This window comes from Pinus tabuliformis, chromosome 9 (assembly GCF_031772625.1).
Source record: "Pinus tabuliformis cultivar Carrire ecotype Pingquan chromosome 9, CPIR1, whole genome shotgun sequence".
NCBI classification, from domain to species: Eukaryota; Viridiplantae; Streptophyta; class Pinopsida; order Pinales; family Pinaceae; genus Pinus; species Pinus tabuliformis.
Window position 1 is genome coordinate 711428854 of NC_142307.1, and position 23220 is coordinate 711452073.

Here is a 23220-nt window from a genome sequence, read left to right on the forward strand (position 1 = left end):
GTATAATTCAACCGAGTCAAAGTTCTTTCTCTGCTCCAGTAGTATTGGTGCACAAGAAGGATGGATCATGGCGCATGTGTCCGGATTATAGGGAGCTCAACAAGCTCACTATTAAAGATAAGTTCCCCATTCCTGTCATTGATGAATTACTGGATGAATTGCATGGATCAATTTACTTCACCAAGTTGGATCTTCGTTCAGGATATCATCAAATCAGAATGAAGATTGAAGACATTCCGAAAACAGCATTTAGAACTCATGAGGGTCATTATGAATTTTTGGTCATGCCTTTTGGCCTTACCAATGCACCTTCAACATTTCAAGGTTTGATGAATTCAATTTTCAAACCATTCCTTAGAAAATTTGTGTTAGTATTTTTTGATGATATACTAATCTACAGCAAGTCTTGGAAGGATCATGTTGAACATGTTGACAGGGTGCTACAACTATTGGAGGAGAAACAATTATATGCAAAAAGATCCAAATGTTTCTTTGGAGTCCAGGAGGTGGAATATTTGGGTCATATTGTATCTCATGAAGGAGTTAAGGTAGACCCTAGCAAAATTAAAGCCATTAAGGAATGGAAAATCCCCACATCCATAAAGCATCTGCGAGGATTTCTTGGGTTGACAGGGTATTATCGCAAGTTTGTTAAGAATTATGGGAGAATAGCAGCACCTCTAACAATTATTGAAGAAAGATGCATTTTCATGGACTCCGGAAGCAACAAAGGCCTTTGAACATCTTAAAGAGGCAATGTGCCAAGCACCGGTCTTAGCTACACCGGACTTCACAAAAACCTTTATTGTGGAATGTGATGCTTCAGGAAATGGAATTGGTGTTGTTCTAATGCAAGATGAAAGACCCATTGCTTTTGAAAGTCGTCCAATCAAGGGAAAGTTTTTAAGCAAAGCTATTTATGAGAAGGAAATGTTGGCAATACTCCATGCACTTAAGAAATGGCGACCCTACCTAATGGGAAGACACTTCAAGGTAAAAACGGATCATGATAGCCTTAAATACTTTTTAGAACAAAGATTATCCTCTGAAGAGCAACAAAAGTGGGTCACAAAGATGTTGGGTTATGACTTTGAAATCATCTACAAAAAAGGGAAGCAAAATGTGGTGGCAGATGCACTCTCAAGAAAGGATGAGGATGTGGAAGCATTGTTGTGCGCCATTTCTATTATCCAACCAGATTGGATAAACGAAGCAAGGGAGGAATGGAAGAATGACGAAGAAGTGTGGGCACTTATTCGAAAGTTACAACAAGATTCCAGTACGTCTGATACATTTAGCTGGAAAAATGATTCGTTATGGTACAAAGATCGCTTATACCTCTGTAAGAATTCCCAGCTAAAACAAAAGATTCTTATGGAATTGCACACTTCTCCCTTAGGAGGGCACTCAGGATTTTTAAAAACTTACCACAGGGTTAAGAAGGAATTTTTTTGGGATGGCCTTAAATCAGATATTCAAAAGTTTGTGGCGGAATGTTTGGTTTGCCAACAAAATAAAGTTGAAACAATTAAGACACCAGGTCTATTACAACCTTTATCCATTCCAAGCCAACGTTGGGAGGAGGTTTCAATGGATTTTATCACAGGTTTACCCAAGTCTGAGGGAAAGAGTGTCATCATGGTGGTAGTTGACAGACTTACCAAGTATGCACACTTTTGTGCATTATCACATCCATTTAAAGCCAGTACAGTTTCTACTGCATTTATGGAAACAATTCAAAAGCTACATGGAAACCCAAAGATTATTGTAAGTGACAGAGATCCCATTTTCACTGGAAATTTTTGGACAGAATTATTTTCTTGTCTTGGTACTCAGTTAGCTCATAGCTCATCTTATCATCCTCAATCTGATGGCAAACTGAGATAGTAAACAAATGTTTGGAAGGATATCTTCGTTGCTTTGTATCTGATAAACAGACACAATGGGTCAAATGGTTGCCTCTGGCTGAATGGTGGTATAACACTTCCTTCCATACAGCAACAAAAATGACCCCATTTATGGCACTTTATGGGTATCAACCACCATCCATCACATCATATTTAAGAGAAAATTCTAAGGTTCAGGCAGTGGAACATCACATCGAACATCAACAACAAGTCCTCCAACTCTTAAAGGATAACCTCGTGTTGGCACAGAATAGAATGAAACAACAGGCAGATCAACATCGCAGTGAAAGAAGTTTTGATGTAGGTGATTGGGTATTCCTACGGCTACAACCATATAAGCAAATGTCCCTCAAGCAAGCTAAGAAGGATAATAAATTATCACCAAAGTATTATGGTCCGTACAAGGTGTTGCAAAAGATTGGTACTATGGCATACAAATTGGAGCTTCCTGCAGCTTCTCGATTGCACCCAGTTTTCCATGTTTCATGTTTAAAGAAGGTTATAGGCGACAAGCTCCCAATTCAAACAATATTGCCAGAACTTGACGAGGAAGGAAAAATTATATTGGAACCAGAAGCAGTCACAGAAACAAGAACTCGACAGCTACGAAATCGATCAATTTCAGAGTATCTTATCAAGTGGAAGAACTTATCCGCTGAAGATTCCACATGGGAGGATGAGAATTTTATGCAGAAGTATCCAGAACTACTCAAGCGTTGAGGACAACACTTTTTTGAAGGAGAGGGGCATGTTGGGTCCCTATAATACTAGTGATTACCCCATTACTATTGTAGTTATACCCCTTATTAATATTGTTGTGCCCCTATTGCCCCGATATTGTTATTACTGTGCCCCATAGAATCCCTCTATTGTTATTTTTGTGGCTTTATATTATTATTGTTAGGTCGGCTGGATTATATTGTGACTCCTTAGACTCCTATATATAGAAAGGAGGTTTTGTCATTTGAATCATCCAAGAATTGTTCATTTATGTAATGTAAAGGAGGTTGCCCCCTCGAAGAGGCTGAATTCTAAGGCGTTGATCTATCTTTTCTATCTTTTCTTGAGCTGGTTTCATAACATCAAAACTCAACAGTTATGAAAACTAAAGTCTAATAGAAACTAAAAAAGACAAGTAAACTGTAAATCTACATGTGGCCTTGCCACGAGAGTCTCCAGGAGTATAAGCAGGTCGTGGTGGTCTTCTAGGAGTCTCTCGCACAGACCGACGACCAGAACTAGAACCTCCACGTGAGGGTGTAGATGGAGGTGGCGACAACAAAGGAACAAGACTCGGACCTCGAGCACTGCTACTGGATGGTGGAGGTGGAGGTGGAGGTGGCATGGCTGCTTCATCTTCATCCCTTACAAGTTCCTCTTTCAGTTCTTCAATATGTACAATGCCATCCTCCAAATTGTCATCCTCTGGGTGATTGTCCCAAATTTTATATGTGGGATCCTCATAAGCCCGATCACAGTAATGACTCAACAACCTCAAGTTTTAGTGCACATAAACCAAGCTTTATGCTCCAACACCTCTCTGCAGAAGAAGTATTTACAACCTGTGAAAGAAATTTTTTTGCCAATTTTGGCAAAATTCCGTGGCCGCCATATGTTTCCCACCATGTGAGAGTATCAAATCTATCTCTATCGTCCATTGCATGGAAGTTACCATACAAACCAGTGCCACTAAAGTATCTGCCTATTTCAAGGCACACAGCTACACATTCCTCCCTGTCAGGTACCAACTTTTCTAATGCTTCCAAATATCCTTTAGTTACCTCTGGATCTAAATGGGGTTTGGTCCTAACCCCACCCCCTGCTGCAGGTTGGCCCAACCAAGATGTAGAGTAGTATTTTGGCGTAAGGATATACGCCAAGCAATGTAGTGGAAGATTAAACCTATTCCACCATTCACACACACAATCATGAATTAGTTTGTACAAATTGGGATCTCTATTATGAACAATATCTTTTATTTCCCCCAACATGGTATCCATTTGCTCATACACCTCGCCAATCACTGGTTTGTCTGTATCTGCAAACTGAATCATGTGATAAATTGGCTTGGTGAAATCCAATACCTGCCTCACACTAGTCCAAAACTGCCCATCAAGAACGGCCTCCTCCACCATTTCAAAACCTCCCATGTCAGCTGCATTTGTAGCCCTTTCCTTTAGTACTTGCCAATGTGGACTTGATACCATGCTAGCTAATGCCTCTCTTACCTTCAAAAGGCGCCTGAAGGTGTGGTAATAGCTACCAAATATGGTCTTCGCAATCTTCAACAACTCCAATCTCGAGTGACTGCGGAAAAGGCCATGGGTATTGCTATGATTTGTAATAAATTTTATCATTTGTTTGCCTTTCTTGTACAAATCACCAATCCATTGGTATTGTTAATTTTTGTTCTTCACAATATCATGCAACATAAGGTTCAATGTGTGAACCAAACATCCAGACCAAAATATGTTGGGGTATTTATCCTCAATAATTGCTCCCGCTGCCTTACAATTAGGAGCATTATCAGTGATGACTTGGATGACATTGTATGGGCCAATACGCTTAATTGTTTCAAGTAATGCTTCTGCAATGTTGATGGTGGTCTTGAACTTGTCTGAGTAATCATGTGCAGTTAGAAAGATGGGACCACTAATAGAGATAGCAAGAACACTTATCAATGGCTTGCCTTTTACATTTGTCCATCCATCAGATACAATGGACACCCCATGGTCAGTCCAAGAACTTGTCATTCTATTCAAAGAATGTGATATTTTTACTTTTTCATGATCAAGGCTAACGGTTCTTGCCTTGTCATACCCAGGGCTCTTGTATCCTTTAGGGGCATCATTTATGGCAGAAACCATTTCGTGCCAATAAGGTGAGCGAAGAACATTGAATGGTATCCCACATGCATAGAGAAACCTGTAAACCTTTGAATCCACATCATTCCTACACCCCTCATCAAGGAAATCTGATATGGTTCTACGCCTTAAAGATGATGACCCTGTGCCTCCATATCCACTGCCTTGGGAGGATGCTGAAGGAGTTCTTTGTGATTGTGAGCTTGATTCAAAGAAACCCCTTGATTTTTTTGATCTGTATTGGGCTCCCTCCTCTTCCCTTATGTATTTGGCTCTATCCGCTGTTGACACTGTTGTACAAGTTTTGATTCCTATTTGTTTGTCTCCATCCCATGGCCTTTTCCCGCAGAGGTGTCTTCTAGCACGGGTGTATGAACCTATGTAATCAGTGTTGCAATGGGGGCAATGAAATTTAGTGGTTCCACCCCCTCCCTGTTTCAGCCCTGTTAACATATTTCCACAATGGAGTTTGATCTTGTTTAGTTTTTTGAGGGTCATGTTCACCCTCCTCCAGCTCCTCTTCACCGGGGTTTTCAACAATTTGACTTTCTCCAGCTTCTTCATCCCCCTCTTCAGTTTGGCCCCTTCGTTTCCTACTCTCCAGCACCATAATAACCATAAAAGGGACCAGGAAGAGGAAAATGCCAAGAAATATAGCCAGGTCCATGGTGTTTGATGTTTGTAGGGTTTTGATTCTTGAATCTACAAATTAATTTAATTTATTGGGATTAATTAATTTAATTTATTAATTTAATTTAAATTCATGATTTTTAAACTCAATAAACTAAATTAAATTAACTAAATTACTACCTAACTAAATTAAACTAACTAAATTACTAAGTTACTTACCTCTGCAGGCTTGCTCCTCGCTCCTCAACACTTGCTCCTCGCTCCTTTGCTCTTGCTCTTGCTCCAAGCTCTTGCTCAATGAAGCGATAATGAAATTTTTTTAAAACAAAAAAAAAAAAATCGATTTTTTTTGGCGTCCGCGGAATTTTTTTCCGCCGGATCGCTCCCGGCGCCTGTCGAAACGCTCCCGGAGCGATTTTTTAATGCCCGGGAGTGATCGGGAGCGATCGCTCCCAGGCGTTAAAAATCGCTCCAGAAGCGACGGAGCGATCGCTCCCGAAAATGGCAGGGAGTGCAAAATTTTTTTCGGGAGCGCGCTCCCGGGCCGCTCCCGCCCGAAGCGCGATTCCGGAGCAGGTTCAGGGGGAGGCGCTCCCCCGCAACTATGTGTTGTCATCATCCCTTGGAGGATTCTTCTTGTGAGGAAACTCTCTAGCATTGTGGTTGAATCTATTGCAACTGTAGCACCTTCCTTTTCTTCCTCCTTTGAATCCCTTCTTAGATACTTGACCCTGTCTCCTTGGACCAACATCATTCTTCCTTTTCATATGAGCGGAGAAGGCAGTGGATTCATTTCCATTGGAGGACTTATCTCTCTCTCCATAATCCTTGTCTCCTCCTGAGTGCATCTAGCCAATAACTCATCAAAACCAGGTGTCCTGTCGTTGTTGAGATTGGTGGTGGAAAATACATCCCAAGGTCTTGAAAGACCTCCTAGAGAAATGAGAGTGAGCTCCCTATCAGCAACAACTTCTCCAATAGATAGAAAGTCACTCTTGATTTGAGTTATTGTCATGAAGTAGGATTGGATACACTCACCTTTATAGATCTTGATGTCTTTCAACTTGTTCTTGAGAAACAGAATTTGACTTGCATTGGTCACTTTGAACATCCCAACCAGCTTATCATATATTTCCTTAGGATTTCCCAAATCAAAAATATAGGCAACCAAATGCTTTTGAATGAAGTCAATCAAAATTTTCTTTGCTTGGACCTCACCTTTTATATACTTCGCCTTAACAACAGTCAGTGCATTTGAAGGAGGCTCCACCACTTTTCCATGCACATAGTCCAATACTTCATGCTCCTCCAAAGTCATGTCCAATGTCATCTTCTATGCATGATAGTCAGATTTGTCATTGGGCATGTCCTCAATCTTGAAGTAAGATGTAGAGGCCATTGAGACTTGTCCAACAAATCTCTTAGTGATTTCTTTTCTCTCTTGCTTGGGCTTTGTCTTCACCTGGACTCTGACACCACGCTAATTTTAGATAACAATGGTATGTTTTATGCTTGCAACAATTACTTCAATGTCCTTTTGTTAGCCCAATGATAATTTCTGCTTATTTTCCAATAGCAATCACATTGACAGTAACTAAAGATAGAACATAAACAATAAACGCAAAAGACAAGCCAAGACAAGAGAACACATGAATTTGGCTAATGCCAGGGAAAAACCCCAAGATTGGGAAAACCCTTGATCAATTCTTCTTATTATAAATATGAAATGTTCAGCGGAGAGAGAGAGTACAATAATACAAAGTCAAAGTCAAAATTGACTTGCCAATAGAGGATCAAAAGTTAAAACAGCCCTGTCAAATCTGTAATTTAGCCCTCAGTCAATAGGTCAAACAGTGGTAGAGAGTACCCTAACCAGTCAATGGTGTTGACCCCGCCGCTTACACCTACCTACAAGTCAATGAGAAAAGCCTTCAACCACACAAGGTGTGGCTGGTGGCAGGGAACTAAGAGAAGGGGTTGTCACACTAAATCCCCTCTCTCTCCATTTAAGCTATCTCCTAGGCTAGCTAAGGCGGGTGGTCCCTGATGAAAAGTTAAGTTAAAAATGATATGAGATTCTAGGAGGAAAGTTAACATGGATTACTTGTCAAAAATAACTTGTTTCCAAGGATTAACCCAGCATATGAATAAATGTGCAAATTTCAATGATATATTCAAAGTATAGGCCAGTGCCTTCAAGTAAATGACAATAGGTTGCTCAAAAAATACAATCAAGATACAATGATAGACAATTCAAATGTTAGACTAGAATAAGCATATGAACACCAATTGCAACTATAAAGGAAATAATACTTTGCAAGAGAATGCCCCAGATAACAAGATACATCAATTACTCATGAGCATGAAGATCATCAAAGTAGCAAATACATGAAGTAACTTGAAATAGTGTTGCACCAATGAGAATATTCCAAGAACAAGAAAAGCTAATAGTTGCAAAAATAAAGGAATTCACAATACTTGCATAATAAAATAAATGCTTCTTGAAATAAAAATGATATTTGCGGATAAAACTCAAATAAATCCAAGATAGCATAAATATGAGAATTGCATTTGCAAGTAAAATTGTGATGTAGATGTGCTATTGGTTTATTTTATTAGTTAAACTCTAATAAGCAAGATTTCAATTAAACTCCAATCCTCATACTTCACCTTAAACACAAGTAAATGATAGAAATTGTCTTAAATACAAGATTGCATACACATGTAGGATTTGTGAAAAATATTTGTTTTGTCTTATGATAGTTTTATGATTTACCCAAAAGAAAATAAAACTTAATAGATGTCTTGCATGTAAGTAAATAACAATGCTTGTGATTAAGTGAACTCAAGATTGATTAACTTTGCAAAAGAAATGGACTTGAATCTGCAATATTAAATTAAAATTACTTGTAGAAAATTTAAGTTAACGAACATGTAAAGAGTAGATTGTTCAAAGTAAAGTGTTTGTAGCTCAAATCAACATTTAAAATGGAGAATGCAAAACCTTAAGTTGAATTGTAACAAACTTATTTGAATAAAATAAAAATGTGATGAGTGAGGTTATGTAAATTTTAAGCATGCAATTAAAATGGAAAATGAGAAGATGCAAAAGTTAATTCACCCACATGTTTCTCTCCCTAAATAGAGAGAATGGATGCCATAGGTAAAACCCAAGCTCCCTCAAGAAAAATAGATATTATATTAGCTTTTTACAATGAGTAGAAGGCCCCTTAATGAGCTGCCCAAAAGATGGAAGAGACAATTACAAAATAAGAATCTATAGGAACCAAGATCTCCTTCCAAGAAGTGGCAACCACAATGGCCAAGAAAAAGCTCTTGAAATCTGAAAATTATAAGTGCAGAAAGGCCCACGGCCAAGCTAATTTTCTGCTATCCAAGATTGCCCACTACCTCCCTAAAGTTGACCCTCAAGTACTCTTGGAGTCCTACAACAAATAGTTAGAGTTTCAAACTTTAGCTTCCTCAATACTGTCAACACAAAAGGTGAGCAGAGTCCATAAATAAATTTGAATTTTCTGCAAAACCCACACTCAAACTTAGTGTAAAACAAAGAGGAAAGTTAGCACATATAATCTACAAAATTTAGACTAAGGAATTGGAGCGAAACTCCAATTCTAGCCTAATTTTCAACATGCTCTTCAATAGCGAAATAAAATTATTATTAACACAAGAAATTGAGACAAATGATTTTAATTGAAATTGGATTTTGAAACACAAGCTGAAAGCCAAAAATCCCTGCAACACAAAATCGTAAGATGAGGCCTTATGAGATGACAAATGCGAGTTCTTCAATGAACTTGCTCAAAAGTGGGATGATTCCTCCAAGAATTTCAACTCACGCTTGAGGCTTGATCCAAGAGATGTCTCTACACAACTTCAAAAAAACATTAGATCGACATGGGTTAAAAGAAATACAATGATAAAGAAATCTTAGAGATTTATTGTAAAATCAACTAAAACTTTATCTAGAGCAAACTCTCAAAACCAAATTTCATATGTTTGCATGGACATATGTCGATTCAAGATATATGATACTCGTATTATCCAGCACATCATTCCCATCAAATAAGTGGTGATACCTTTTTAGCAGAAACTGAGGAAATTCCATCCTATGCTCAAGCCCCTAATTCAAAAGGAATTGAGAAAGTTGCTAGATGCTTCGATCATTTTCAAAGTTAGACATTCCACTTGGGTTTCAAATTTGGTCCTAGTTAAACAGAAGTCAAATGAGATAAGGTTATGTGTTTATTTTCATAATATTAATTGGGCATATGATAAAGATAACTACTCGGCGCTAGCCATGGAACAAATCCTCCAAAAAATATCTGGGTCTGAGATGTTCTTGCTACTAGATGGTTTTTTTGGATATAATCAAGTGCTAGTAGCAGAACTAGATTGACATAAAACTACCTTCACGACTAAGTCGGGAACATCCACCTTTACGCATATGCCATTTAGGCCTATCAATGTCGGTGCTATATTTCAAAGAGAGATGAAAAGTGGGTTTTGAGAGTTCAAAACACATTTTTAACCGCTCAAAGTGTCTTAGTAGAAAGTTAAGGGTGAGAGGTGCAAATTTCATTACTTATACCCTATACAACTTCTCTAGACATCACTTATTACATTACAAATACAATTTTTATTGCAATTTCCGTAGTGCGGAAAATCTAAAAAATTAAAAAATGACTACCTAAACTTAACCAAATTCCACAAAAAAATTGTATGATCTAGTATGGTAATATACATAGACTCTAAACACTAAGATGTGTTAGGGGCTCAACCTCCAAACCATCACCCCGGCTTTGGGGTAAAAAGAGAGTGAAAAAACCTAGAAAATTATCCGCCTCTCAAAAAGAAGGGATAATTAACCAGATTAAAAAAACACTCCAACGTGTACTCGTTTGCTGATCGAGTCCCAACATCCTAAACCTGTTACAAACTCAAAACTCATCATTACTAGTATCACTTATTACAATTCCCCGCAAAGTGTGGAATCTGGGTACAAGAAAGATGATGAGAAAATAGAAGTAGAGTTAAAAAACTTTGTTCACTGATGATATCTGATGGTACAAGTTTCCTGTGGATCATCCTTGGGCATGGAGTCTTTCATATAATCATCAGGTGCCACACTAGTGGTGAACAAACAGTCAAGGGTCAAAACAGTTCCTTAGCAACTCAGTCAAAGGTCTTCCAACTCGGCCTCCTTAGTTGGTCAACCAACAGTCAAAAAAGTCTAATTCTAAGTAGTGAAGCTTGGTCAATGCATAGAAGAAACCTATGGTCAAAGTTTTCAATCGGTTTGCAGTCAAAGTGCCCAGACTAACTCGATTTTTATGCCCTCTAATGCGGCCTAGAGAAATAGGAAGAATCCCAAGAAATACGCAGTCAAAATCAATCAAATAGCCATTGGTCAACGTTGGTCAAAGCCCTGCAACAGAGATGAAATTCAGCCTCCTGAAATACGTCCTCCTTTCTGCCACGTGTGAAAAGGACAACTGCCCAATGAGGTGTACAAACCAATCAGATGAGGAGAGAGAAGAACGTGTTGTGTGATGATGATGCCAAATGAGGATGGAGATCTTTCTTATTTATATGAATCGAAGAGGGACAAAAGGCATGTTTGTTGGGCTAAATGAGCCTACATGATGATGTGGCCGACCTTGACAATTTGCACATGTGTGGGCTTCACTTCAAAAACATATTTCCCTTTGTCCAAATTTAGTGATCTCTAGGTCAATTTTAGTCCTCTCGAAAAGAAGAACTTAATGCAATAATTGTTTCCATCAAATGAACTATCCAAAGTGGAATTTGGCCCTAGTTTCCTATTTTAACATTCATCCATTGTCATTTATTAAAAAAAAAATCAAAATTATTATTTGATCTTGGGCTAAAAAGAATTAATATGCTAATGACAACTTGTAGATTTATTTTCTAAATATTTTGTAAATTATTTTTCTAACCCTTGTTATTTTGCAGTACTTAGGTATTTGGGGTTTTATAATTTCCTATATATATCTGGGGTTTGGAATTCTTTTATTCGTTTGTGCAGGTAAAAGCTCAAGGGCTTGAAGCAGCAATTTTTTTTGGGGCTACTCATCCAAGCAAAAAAGGCTAATCTAGGCCCTTGGGGGTAAGATCTAGCCTCACCAGCTTCCAAAATCTCAGCATCCAGCTAAAGAAGGAAAGTCATCTAGCGTTGTGAAGTGATTATTGGCATTTTGTATAATTCCAAGTGTTTCAAAAAAAAATTAAGGCCCTTTGGCCCAGCAGTCCTGCTCCTTTGCCCTGGTCGTGCGCCTTAGAGGGATTTTCTAGCCCTCGACCTTCCCTTCCAGCATAGTTGCTAGCACTTTAGGGCTATCTGTGAGCTCCAACGGCTCTTTTGGGTGAGCCGTAGCCCTTTTTAGGGCAAGCCGTGGCATTTTAAGGCCCTTTCCCTTAGGCCACAGCCCCTTAAGGGGATTTCCCTTTGGCCGCTAGTTTTTTGGGCTTAGCAACAACCCTTTTTAGGGCCCTTGACCCCTTCTTTTCCCTTGCCACCACCTTCCGAAGGTTTCTCCCTCTAGCCACAGGCCTTTTAAGCTTTGGCGTGGCCCTAGGAGGGCCTCTAACCCTCTCGGGCCCCCTCCATTGGCTCACTTTTCCTTGGCCATAAGCCTTTCTCCCTCCATCGTTGCCCTTTTCCAGCCATAGCCTATTCTCCTAGTCCTCATTTGCCCATTCTTCAGTCATTGATTGACTTTGCATTAGTGTTTCATCTCTAAAAATTTGTTTTGCAGCGATTTTTAGAGCTAAAATTGTGGTTGCAAGTGCTCAAGTACATTGGAAAAGTAACTAGTTGCCTACAAGGTCATTAGGCCTCTTGGTTTGCTCTCTAATCTCTCTTTGTCATCGTTGTCTTCATTTATAATTCTGAAGTATTTTATGACAACAATGTATTCAAGGCCTAAACACATCTAAGAAAAGCTTAAATTCACCAATAAAACACCTAAGGCATTAAGAATTAAATTTGAAGTCAAATTGGATCCATATCAGTAATTTTTTGCGAACTGAGTTAATTTCCAGATCTTATATGTTTTCTACAGCCATATAAAAACACCTATAGCAATGGTAAAATAACATAACTTTCGTATAATAATCAATTTGCAAGCATATTTCTTCATTGGCATATCACTTGCATTAGTTGGACTTGCATTTCTTAAAGGCTCTCATAATAATTTGAGGTATGATATATACTACATAAGGTCTGATAAAGCATTACAGTGGTGTTAAAAGTGATTGATAGTCTTCTAATTTCACTTGGCTCTTATTCCTTGCATCTTGTGCATTTTGTGCATCTTGTGCATCTTGAATAATTGTTTTCTAGTGGAACTGGGTGTCTTTCTTATTGCTGCAATCATTGGTCTCTTGACTGCCCTATCTTGCATTTCCTTGCATTGCATTGACAAACACAGGTGCTCTAATCGAATTGGTAATTGTTTGATGAGATTGGCTAATTGGCTTAAAGAGTAACATTGTGGATTAATGCTATCTTTCCCTCATTAGTATTACAGTGACATTGTTTTCTAAAAGAAATACCTCTAGTTTGTTATTGCTATCATTGGTTATTGGATAAGTGGCTATATCGCTCTTCATTGATATTGTGGAGATAAATATCTCTTATGGATTAACAATTGATTTTGGGTAGCATCAGTTGTGCTCTAGCTCCGAAATTTTGTAGAGGGACTAGAACACATGAGATCTCCAAGACCCAGAAATCGTTTGGTGAAATTCCGCCCAGATTGTATTTTATTTAAATAATTAATATTTTAATGAGGTTCCTAAGCCTAAACTTAGGAAAATTAAAATATTAATGGGTATTAATGAAAATATTGGTGAGAAGCTTCTAAGAGATGAAGATCATGTCTAATTTAATCTTAGCCGTTGATTAGAGTTTAGATCACAACCATTGATATCTCAACAGGAAAAGTACAAAGGAAGACTTGAGAGTCATTTGGAGATACATCGGGCAAATACTCAGTAACCTGAGGGAAATCGATTCTCGAGAAGTAAGAGTTCAATTTCAGAGGGAGAGTCGCAGGGTGAAGGAAGAGGAGGGCATCAGCGTCAGTCAAAGACTAAGAAGGAGGTGACACAGTGCATCAGAGAGACAGCGTAGAGGGATAGCTCTGAGAGACAGTGCAGCTAAGGACGCAGTCCTCTCGCAGAGATGACGCAAAGTTGACACAGTAAAGGCTGGAGGGTCTCTAGGGTGTCAGAATTTCTCCAAATGGAGGAGGAAAAGTATCTCAGGTGTTTTCTCAGAGGTTCTCTATGTTATGCAAAAGCATTCCTTGTGAAGAGATTGTTGTTGAAGAATAATAAATAAAACCTCATCTGCTACATTGGTTTTCCCGCATTGGGTTTTTCTAATAACTGTGTTGATGTGATTGATTCTTGTGCTTGTATTTCATTGTTCTTTTCTCTATGTTATTATGTGACACTGCAATAGAATTTACTTTGATGTTTACTGCAGGGTTTTGTAAATAACTTATTGTGGAAAATAAGTAGGAAAAATAAATCAGTTACTGCAGTAGAATTTCTTGTTTGAAATTTTCACATGGTATCAGCGGTGAGGTCGAGCAACATGATTAGAGAATCTGCAATGAGTCGGGAGCATGATGCTGGAGTAGCAACTTAAAAGGACTCACGCAGTTCTCCCGGGAAAGAGTAAAGCACGAAGAATATGGATCACGACTATTCTATGTTAGCTTCCAGACTGGAAGAAGAAGTCGCTTACTTGGCAAGTTCTGCTTCCTCAGAGGTTTGGTATATTGATAGTGGAGCTTCTGCGCACATGACAAGAATAAGAGAATGTTTCTCGAGCTATCAAGAAGAACAGATGAACTTCCCAATCACCATGGGAAATAAGTCAAAATGTACCCCCGTAGAAAAAGGTACTATAGTTTTTCAAATAAAAGCAGGGGATCAACTTTGAGCTACCAATCTGTTACATGTGCCTGGATTGGGGATGAACTTACTCTTTGTATCTCAATTACAAAACAAGGGCTATGATGTTTTCTTCATTCGGAAGAAAATATATGTCAAACATCTGAGTTGGAAGAAGAAGGCCCAAATTGGAGTCAAAAGTAACAGACTGTATAAGTTACAACTAGAATCTCCAATGGCACTGATAGGCAACAGTGGAGAAAAAGATTTGAATGAACTATGGCATAGGAGGATGGGGCACTTACACCATGGGGCTCTAAGAATTCTCAAAAGGACCGTCACAGGAGTTCCAGAATTAAGTACCAAACGAGATGATGTATGCAGAGGGTGCGCACTAGGCAAGTACACCAAAATGGCTTATTCCAGAAGTAACAGTAGGGCTAAGAGTGTTCTGGGATTGATACACTCAGATCTCTGCAGACCCATGTTCACAAAAGCTCTTAGTGGTGCCGAATACTTCGTCATCTTCACTGATGACCATTCCAGGAAAACTTGGATCTACTTTCCAAAAACCAAGGATGAGGTTTTTGATCGATTCAAAGAGTTTAAGGCTCTAGTTGAGAATCTGACAGGGAAGAGGATAAAAGTGTTGCGCTCAGACAATGGTGGAGAGTACATTGATAAGGACTTCACTAATTTCTGCGCAAGGGAAGGCATCAGAAGAGAATGGACAACTCCATATAATCCGGAGCAAAATGGAGTAGCAGAGAGGAAGAACAGGACTATTGTTGAAGCAGCAAGGGCAATGTTGTATGATTAGGATATGCCCAAATTTCTATGGGCAGAAGCATGCAGCACAGCAGTATATGTCCAGAACAGGACTCCTCACAGGGCATTAGGTAAGATTACTCCGGAGAGTGTCTTCACCGGCAAGAAGCCTGAGGTGAGTCATTTCAGAATATTTGGGAGTTTGGCATACTGCCATATACCCAAAGAAAAGTGGAAGAAGTTGGATCAATCTACAGGAAAAGAATATCTTGTGGGATATAGCGAGAATGCTAAAACATATAGAATCTACCTTCCAGGAAATAGGAAGATCTTTTTCTAACAGGTTCATCCAGATTCCAGGCTCATCAAAGTTTGCAAGGAAAACCTAGTTACAGAATTTGACATGAAGGATTTGGGATGGATGCAATATTTTCCGGGGTTGGAAGTTTGGCAGCAGAAGGGTGGAATTTTCCTTAGACAAGGAAGATATGCTACAAAAATTTTGAAAAGGTTCAGAATGTAGGACTGTAGACCTATGGCTACTCCAATGATTACCAACTGGAAGAATATTGATGCATCTGAAGATAACAAAGTTGATCCCACCTTGTACACGCAGCGCATAGGGTCCCTAATGTATCTAGTCAATACTAGGCTAGACATTTGTTACACTGTCAATACCCTCAGTCAGTTCATGGTGGAACCAAAGAGAGCACACTAGGCAGCAGCCAAGCATGTTCTCAGATATGTACAAGGAACAATCGAGCATGGATTAATGTACACCCAAGGCAACGACATCAGGCTAAGTGGGTTCATTGACGCAGATTAAGCTGGAAGTTTAGTAGAACAAAAAAGTACCACTGTGTACTATTTCAACATTGGATTAGGAGTGACCTCCTAGTGTAGCAAGAAACAGAAATCCGTATCTTTGAGCTCAGCTGAAGCTGAATATATAGCAACTAACACAGCATCGTGTGAAGCCATTTGGCTTAGGAAGTTGCTTGTGAATCTACTCAGGAGAAGGATGGAAGCAACCAATATTTTGTGTGATAATCAGAGTTGCATCAAGCTCTTTGAGAACGCAGTTTTTCATGATCGGTCGAAGCACATTGACATCAAGTGTCACTTTATCAAAGACTGTCCAACGAGGGGCAGTACAGTTACAGTACACTCTGACAGGAGAACAAGTGGCAAAAATTCTCACCAAGGCTCTGGGAAGAACAAAGTTTGTTTATTTCAGGGAGAAGATGGGGATGATTGAAAATATGTTTCAATGGCAGAAGCGGATAGTGCAAGGAGTTGCATTGCAGCAATTCACAGTGGCAGTGCTATGGGCAACATGATGTAGCATATTGAGAAGGAGTTGCAGTACAGATGCAGCAGTGGCAGTGGCAGTGTCATGGGCAGTAGTACAGGTTGCAGCAGCGAAGTGGATGAAGGGTAGCAGGTCGAGCATCAACAGCGCAGAGGACCAATGTCATGGATCAGTGGGATACTTCTACTGGGAAGTGTTGCTAGAGCACATTCCTCGCTAAGAGGGAGTGTTGATTTTGGGTAGCATCGGATGTGCTCTAGCTCTAAAATTTTGTGGAGGGGCTAGAACACATGAGATATCCAAGAGCCAAAAATCGTTTGGTGAAATTCCACCCGGATTGTATTTTATTAAAATAATTAATATTTTTAATGAGGCTCCTAATTCTAAACTTAAGAAAATTAAAACATTAATGGGTATTAATGAAAATATGGGTGAGAAGCTTCTAAGAGACGAGGATCAAGTCTAATTTAACCTTAGCCGTTGATTAGAGATTAGATCACGACCATTGATATCTCAACAGGAAAAGTATAAAGGAAGACTTGAGAGTCATTTGGAGATACACCGTGCAAATACTCAGTAACCCGAGGGAAATCAATTCTCAAGAAGAGTTCGATTTCAAAGGGAGAGTTACATGGTGAAGGAAGAGGAGGGCATCAGCATCAATCAGAGACTAAGGAGGAGGTGATGCAGTGCATCAAAGAGACAGCACAGAGGGATAGCTCTGAGAGACAGCGCAGCTAGGGACGCAGTCCTCACGTAGAGATGATGCAAAGGTGACGCAGTGAAGGTTGGAGGGTCTCTAGGGTGTCAGAATTTCTCCAAAGGGAGGAGGAAAACTAGCTCAAGTGTTTTCTCAGAGGTTTCTTTATGTTATGCAAAATCATTCCTTGTAAAGAGATTGTTGCTGAAGAATAATAAATAAACCCTCATTTGTTGCACCGGTTTTCCCACATTGGGTTTTTCCGGGGACTATTGTCCAAAAATAATTGTGTTGATGTGATTGATTCTCGTGCTTGTATTTCATTGTTCTTTTCAATATGCTATTATGTGATACTACAGTAGAATTTACTTTGATGTTTACTGAAGGGTTTTGTAAATAACTTAGGAGAAATAAATCAGTTACTGCAGTAGAATTTCTTGTTTGAAATTTTCACATTTACTAGCTTGATTAATCTAACTCACTCTTAAAGCACTTAATCAAGTCTAATCATAATTATGATAAGAGAAATCTTGAAGCAAACAAATTGTATTCATAAGGAATTCAATTTTTCTTGTGTATCTAATTTGCATATTGGCATTCCATTGTTATAATTTTGAAGATTTGCTAATTGTGCATAAATATCCTTGTCTAATTGTTGAAAGAAGCATTGAATTCGTCTATTTCACAAGTGATTATCTATCTTGGCAACATTTTTTGGCACCATTTATTTTGAGCACTTTCTTTTGTGGTGAAAATTATCATTATTTATTGTAAAGTACTTCATTGAGATATTATTAAGTACTTAAGAACCTTAACAATCTCACCTTAAGATTAATCACTCATATTTTTCATTTGCATTATAGGACTAGTTTTTGCATTAACTAACTTACCTCCAAGCATAAGCTTGGTACCCTCTTTAGTGGTTAACACTGTGACCTTGCAGTTGTCAAAGCCATAGTCTCTGCAGCATCAAAGGCATCATCTAGTTAGAACCCCAGGGGAGGTATCGTTAATATAGCCTCTGGTATCTTACCCTGAGTTTCTCTCTCGCAACCAACTCTATAGACTAGCTTCAAAATAGTTGAGAGGAAGGATTCACTTAGGTACGCATTCAGTTTAAGATATCAAGATTTCTTGAATCTCACTTAGATTTTAGGTGTTGCATCCCATTTAGGATAGTGGAGCATCTTAAGGCAGCAATTGTTCATCCGGTTACTTGGTAAATAATTTGTATATACTATAAAGTAAGTATTTGACTCCATTAAGGCACTAGTCTTTCAAGATAATCTAATCAAATCTCTAAACTTGCTAAATTAACCAAGTTGCTAGGCCATTCAGTTGTGTCTCCCGGACTTGTCGATTACCGACGAGTCTTGCATCTTCACATTTCATAGGGACTACCCCCCATAGCCTGTTGTAGGGAGACAGCTAGAACGAAGAGGGCGGGGATCAGAGTGACAACCTCCGCCCTGAGCGTTGTCGCATCTTATCTGTACAATTTGGGCGACAACATTTTTTGACACCATTGTCGGGGATAAATTTCTTGTTCCGGGTGTTTCGACATCTTTTCATATCATCATTCTCATTCTTCGTCTTTTCATTAACCTTTCAAGAAACACATTTATTGGCGCTTTGACATCTCATTAATCTTCTCATCACCTTGTTCACCATCACTCTACATCATATTTTGGTTTCTATCTGCACCTTTAGCACCTGGACATTTGGGTTAGTTTCCTGTTTGGATGGCGACTCCACTTATTCATCCATTCACAAGAGCTTATACTAGAAGAAATCCTTGTAGCTTACTTAACCCCACTCTCAAAGCTCGGTTAAACAAATTACATTCTAGTAAGCAATCAATTTTCTCAGACAGAAAGCCCTCCCTGATATCCACTTGTTTTTCTTGACCCCGAGGTAGGAGTTTTTCTCTTCCTGGTCCTTGACTAACTTTTCAGATTTTTCCTTTTGGATTTTAGAGTTAGATTCATGTTCAAGTGGTAACTCCACTTCTTTCAATTTTTGAAAGAATTTTTGTTAGAAATTTGCTTCTTGCAGACACCTTGTTTTTCTTGAACAAGAATCTCTCTCTGACATCCATTAGCTCCTTTTCCCTTTAAGCAAGTCATCATGAATGACTTGTTCGCCCCTTGTCATTTTACTAACATTCCTCATGATATTCCAGAAAATGCCATTAATAATTTACCTTCTTTCATGGGTAATAATGCAATCACCGCTAAAAATCATCTCATAAAGTTTACTCATTGTATGCTAAGGTTTTGTGACTCTACACATTATAATCATGAAGACATCAAGATGCGGCTCTTTGTCCTTTCCTTGGAAGGTGATGCTAAGAATTGGTTTTGTGATTTTCCTAACAATTCTTTTGATTCTCTACAAGCCATTGTCAATGCTTTTAAAAATAGATATGAAGATCAAAGGGATTCACCTTATGCCAATTACAATGTAAAGAGAGATGAAAGTGATCTTGTAAAGGGCCCAACTATTGTAGAAAGGTTTCAAGAGAATGCGTCGCATCAATCTTTGCCATATTGTAGACCTTGTGAGCATTTTCATGATGAATCCACTTGTACCGTTGCAAGAAGAATCCTCAATAGTGGAAAGGCAGGAACAAAGGATCAAATTAATATTGATGATGAAAAAGAAAATGATAAGCATCTTATCAAGGAATTAACTCAAATGATTAAAGACATGCAATTCAGTCAAGCACAGGTGATGAAAACCATGGAACTTAATTAAGAGATATTAATAGCAGATCACGCCAAGGAAATGATATCCATGCACACCAATTGTTAGCCATAGAACAAAAGCATGATGAGGAGTTAAAAATCATGGAAATTAATCACTCCAATTAAATGGCCACCTTGTGAAATCATTTGATCACCATGGAAATAAATCATAAGAAAGAAATGAATTCTATTAAGGTAAAGCATAATAAGGTGATAAAGGACATGGAAGTTGGTCAGATATCTCTTTAGAACAAATTATTAGCTATAGACGAAAACCATCTTAAGGAGTTGGAAACCATGGACGCAACTCATGAGAAATAGATGAGTTCCATCCAAGAAAATCATGACAAAGTAATAAAGGATATGGAAGCCAGTCAGATCTCCCTTCAAAACAGGTAGTTGGTCATGGAAAAAAACCGAGCACGATTAATAAAGACCATGGAATTTAATCATGCTAAGGAAATGAGTGCCATTGAGGATACGTTATAGAACATGATAAAAACCATGGAGGTTGATTGCATACAACAAATGAAAATTATGGAATCAAAGCATGCCAAAGAAACCACTGCCATGAAGACTAAACAGGTCACTCTTCAAAGTAAACTACAAATGATGGAAAAATCAAAGGTTCAAGAGCTCTAGCTCAGACCGGAGGATCCAGAAGGCAAGCATAAAGAACTTTCAACAAATCACAAGCCTCCCAATCTGCTAAAGCAATTAACATCTCATTGCAAGGAAATAACTTGTCCCATCAAAATGGGGTTGGTGAAAAGTCGCATAACAGGAAAGGAGATTGAGAAAGATCAGGGTATTGAGGTCAATCACAACACTTATGGGGTGTATGTGTCACCTTTTGACGAAATAAATTCAGAATAAAATTGGGCATGCCTCAGACACTTCAAATTTTTCATCCAAAGATCAAGACAAAAAATCTACATTGGTCTCATTATTAGCATCATTCCCTGCGGGAAGCAAAAGTAAAAAGCAGAAAAGAAAGAGGAAAAGGTTTGATGCATCTGATGGTTGGGACCAGCTCGATATTCAGATAAGTCAAAGTCCTACGATTTTCAGGATTCAGCATGGCACATCAGAAAAGCAACCCATGGATCTTCCTAAAAGTCGGCAGATGCTCAGTGTGCACAGCATTGAAGACATTTGATGCCATAGGGCATCTTTGTATAGTATCTCTAACCCTACACTCTTCCATAGGATTTTATTTATGTCATTAGTTAGTTTTCTTTTCACGCATTTATATTTTATGTCTTTACATTTCATATGTTAGAATAGGATTTCTATTCCAGCAAATGTTTTATGTATACATGATGATTTTGATTTTGAGCGGATATCTATTTGATGTACTTTTGTTTTCTTGGATACAAGATTCTGGATTCTCACATTCCTTCAACGAAACAACGTGTCCCCATGTGGAGCCATATGTTGACTGTGAAAATTCCTAAACCGGGAATCCCTACTGTAGCAAACTAATGTTACTTCTACTTGTTAATCCATACAAGTCATTTACTGTGTTCTATGGTAAATATCGAAGTAAATACAACTGCAGCATTCACTATTTAAATTTATAAGCAGAAACAAGAAACTGAACAGGAAATAGATACAACACAATGACACTGTTATTTTTGGACAAAAGTCCCCAAAAAAACCCAATGTGGGAAAACCGGTGCAGCAGCTCTGAGGGTTTTAGTATTAAGCAGTAGTAAATCTAAGTACAATTCGTTGGAAGCCCCAATGGCTATCCAATATAGAGAGAAACTGGACAAAACAAATAGTGAGATGATCTCACCCTGTCACTAAAAGAATCTAACCTTGATCTCGCTAGAAGGAGGCTTTGCGTCCCCTCAGCATCAACCTCTACGCAGATCTGCGTCAACCCTACACAGATCTGCGTCAACCCTACGCAGTTTCTGCGTCACCTCTGTTGGGGACTACGTTGCTCTTCCTATGGATCATTTGTTGCCCAAAAACTTCAATTTATAGCCTCTCAATCTCACCCCCCGGCTCCCGGCTTTTGAAACTCGATTTCCTCAACAGGAATTCGATCTCCCTCTAGGCTCTGCGCTACCATTGCGTCAGCTCTACGTGAGCCAGCGTCAGCCTCTCTCTGGACGTCATTCTGCCCTCTCTGCCTTGTACTCTCCGGCCCGAGAAAAACCTCTTTCTTCCGGATACTATCTCTGCCCCTCACTGCAAAAGATCACTTCGAAATTCCTTCCGGCAGCTGCTCTACTTCAAAAAATCAATCTTCTAATCTTCACTCAATGTGTTCTCCAAGTGCCAATCAAGTCAAATTGGATGCATATAGGTAAATTTTTGTGAATTGTGGTTTAATTTCCAAATCGGATATGTTCATGACAGCCATATAAAAATACCTACAGCAATGGTAAAATAACATAACTTTCGTATAATAATCAATTTGCAAGCATATTTCTTCATTGGCATATCACTTGCATTAGTTGGACTTGCATTTCTTAAAGGCTCTCATAATAATTTGAGGTATGATATATACTGCATAAGGTCTGATATAAACATTACAGTGGTGTTAAAAGTGATTGATAGTCCTCTAATTTCACTTGCCTCTTGTTCCTTGCATCTTGTGCATCTTGAATAATTGTTTTCTAGTGGAATTGGGTGTCTTTCTTATTGTTGCAATCATTGGTCTCTTCACTACCCCATCTTGCATTTCATTGCATTGCATTAACAAGCACAGGTGCTCTAATCGAATTGGTAATTGTTTGATGAGATTGGCTAATTCACTTAAAGAGTAACATTGTGGATTAATCCTCTCGTTCCCTCACTATTATTACGGGGACATTCTTTTCTAAAAGAAATACCTCTAGTTCGTCATTGCTATCATTGGTTATTGGATAAGTGGATACATTGCTCTTCATTGATATTGTGGAGATAAATATCTCTTATGGATTTACTAGCTTGATTGATCTAAGTCACTCTTAAAGCACTTAATCAAGTCTAATCATAATCGTGATAAGATAAATCTTGAAGCAATCAAATTGTGTTCATAAGGAATTCAATTTTTCTAGTGTATCTAATTGGCATATTGGCGTTCCATTGTTATAATTTTGAAGATTTGCTAACTGTGCATAAATATCCTTATCTAATTGTTGAAATAAGCATTGGATTTGTCTATTTCATAAGCGATTATCGGTCTTGGCAACATTTTCTGGAACCGTTTATTTTGAGCACTTTCTCTTGTGGTGAAGATTGTCATTATTTATTGTTAAGTACTTCATTGAGATATTATTAAGTACTTAAGATCCTTAACAATCTCACTTTAAGATTAATCACTCATATTTAGTATTAACTAACT

At 38.5% G+C, this 23220-nt stretch overlaps 1 protein-coding gene across 2 annotated transcripts in view; it reads right to left on the bottom strand.

Annotated features, from left to right (window-relative positions):
* LOC149150677 (Cysteine proteinases superfamily protein) overlaps nucleotides 1–23220 on the bottom strand; it is a 261323-nt gene that overhangs the window by 21070 nt on the left and 217033 nt on the right. The window contains exon 8 of one of the 2 annotated variants that reach the window (XM_089441186.1): nucleotides 8755–8847. The exons of the other annotated variant lie outside the window; for it this stretch is intronic. Within the exon in view, the coding sequence (XP_089297312.1) occupies nucleotides 8830–8847 (18 nt within the window). The 3' untranslated portion in view covers nucleotides 8755–8829. Of the gene's footprint in view, nucleotides 1–8754; nucleotides 8848–23220 lie in introns of those variants that run through there. 2 annotated transcript variants of the gene reach the window in all.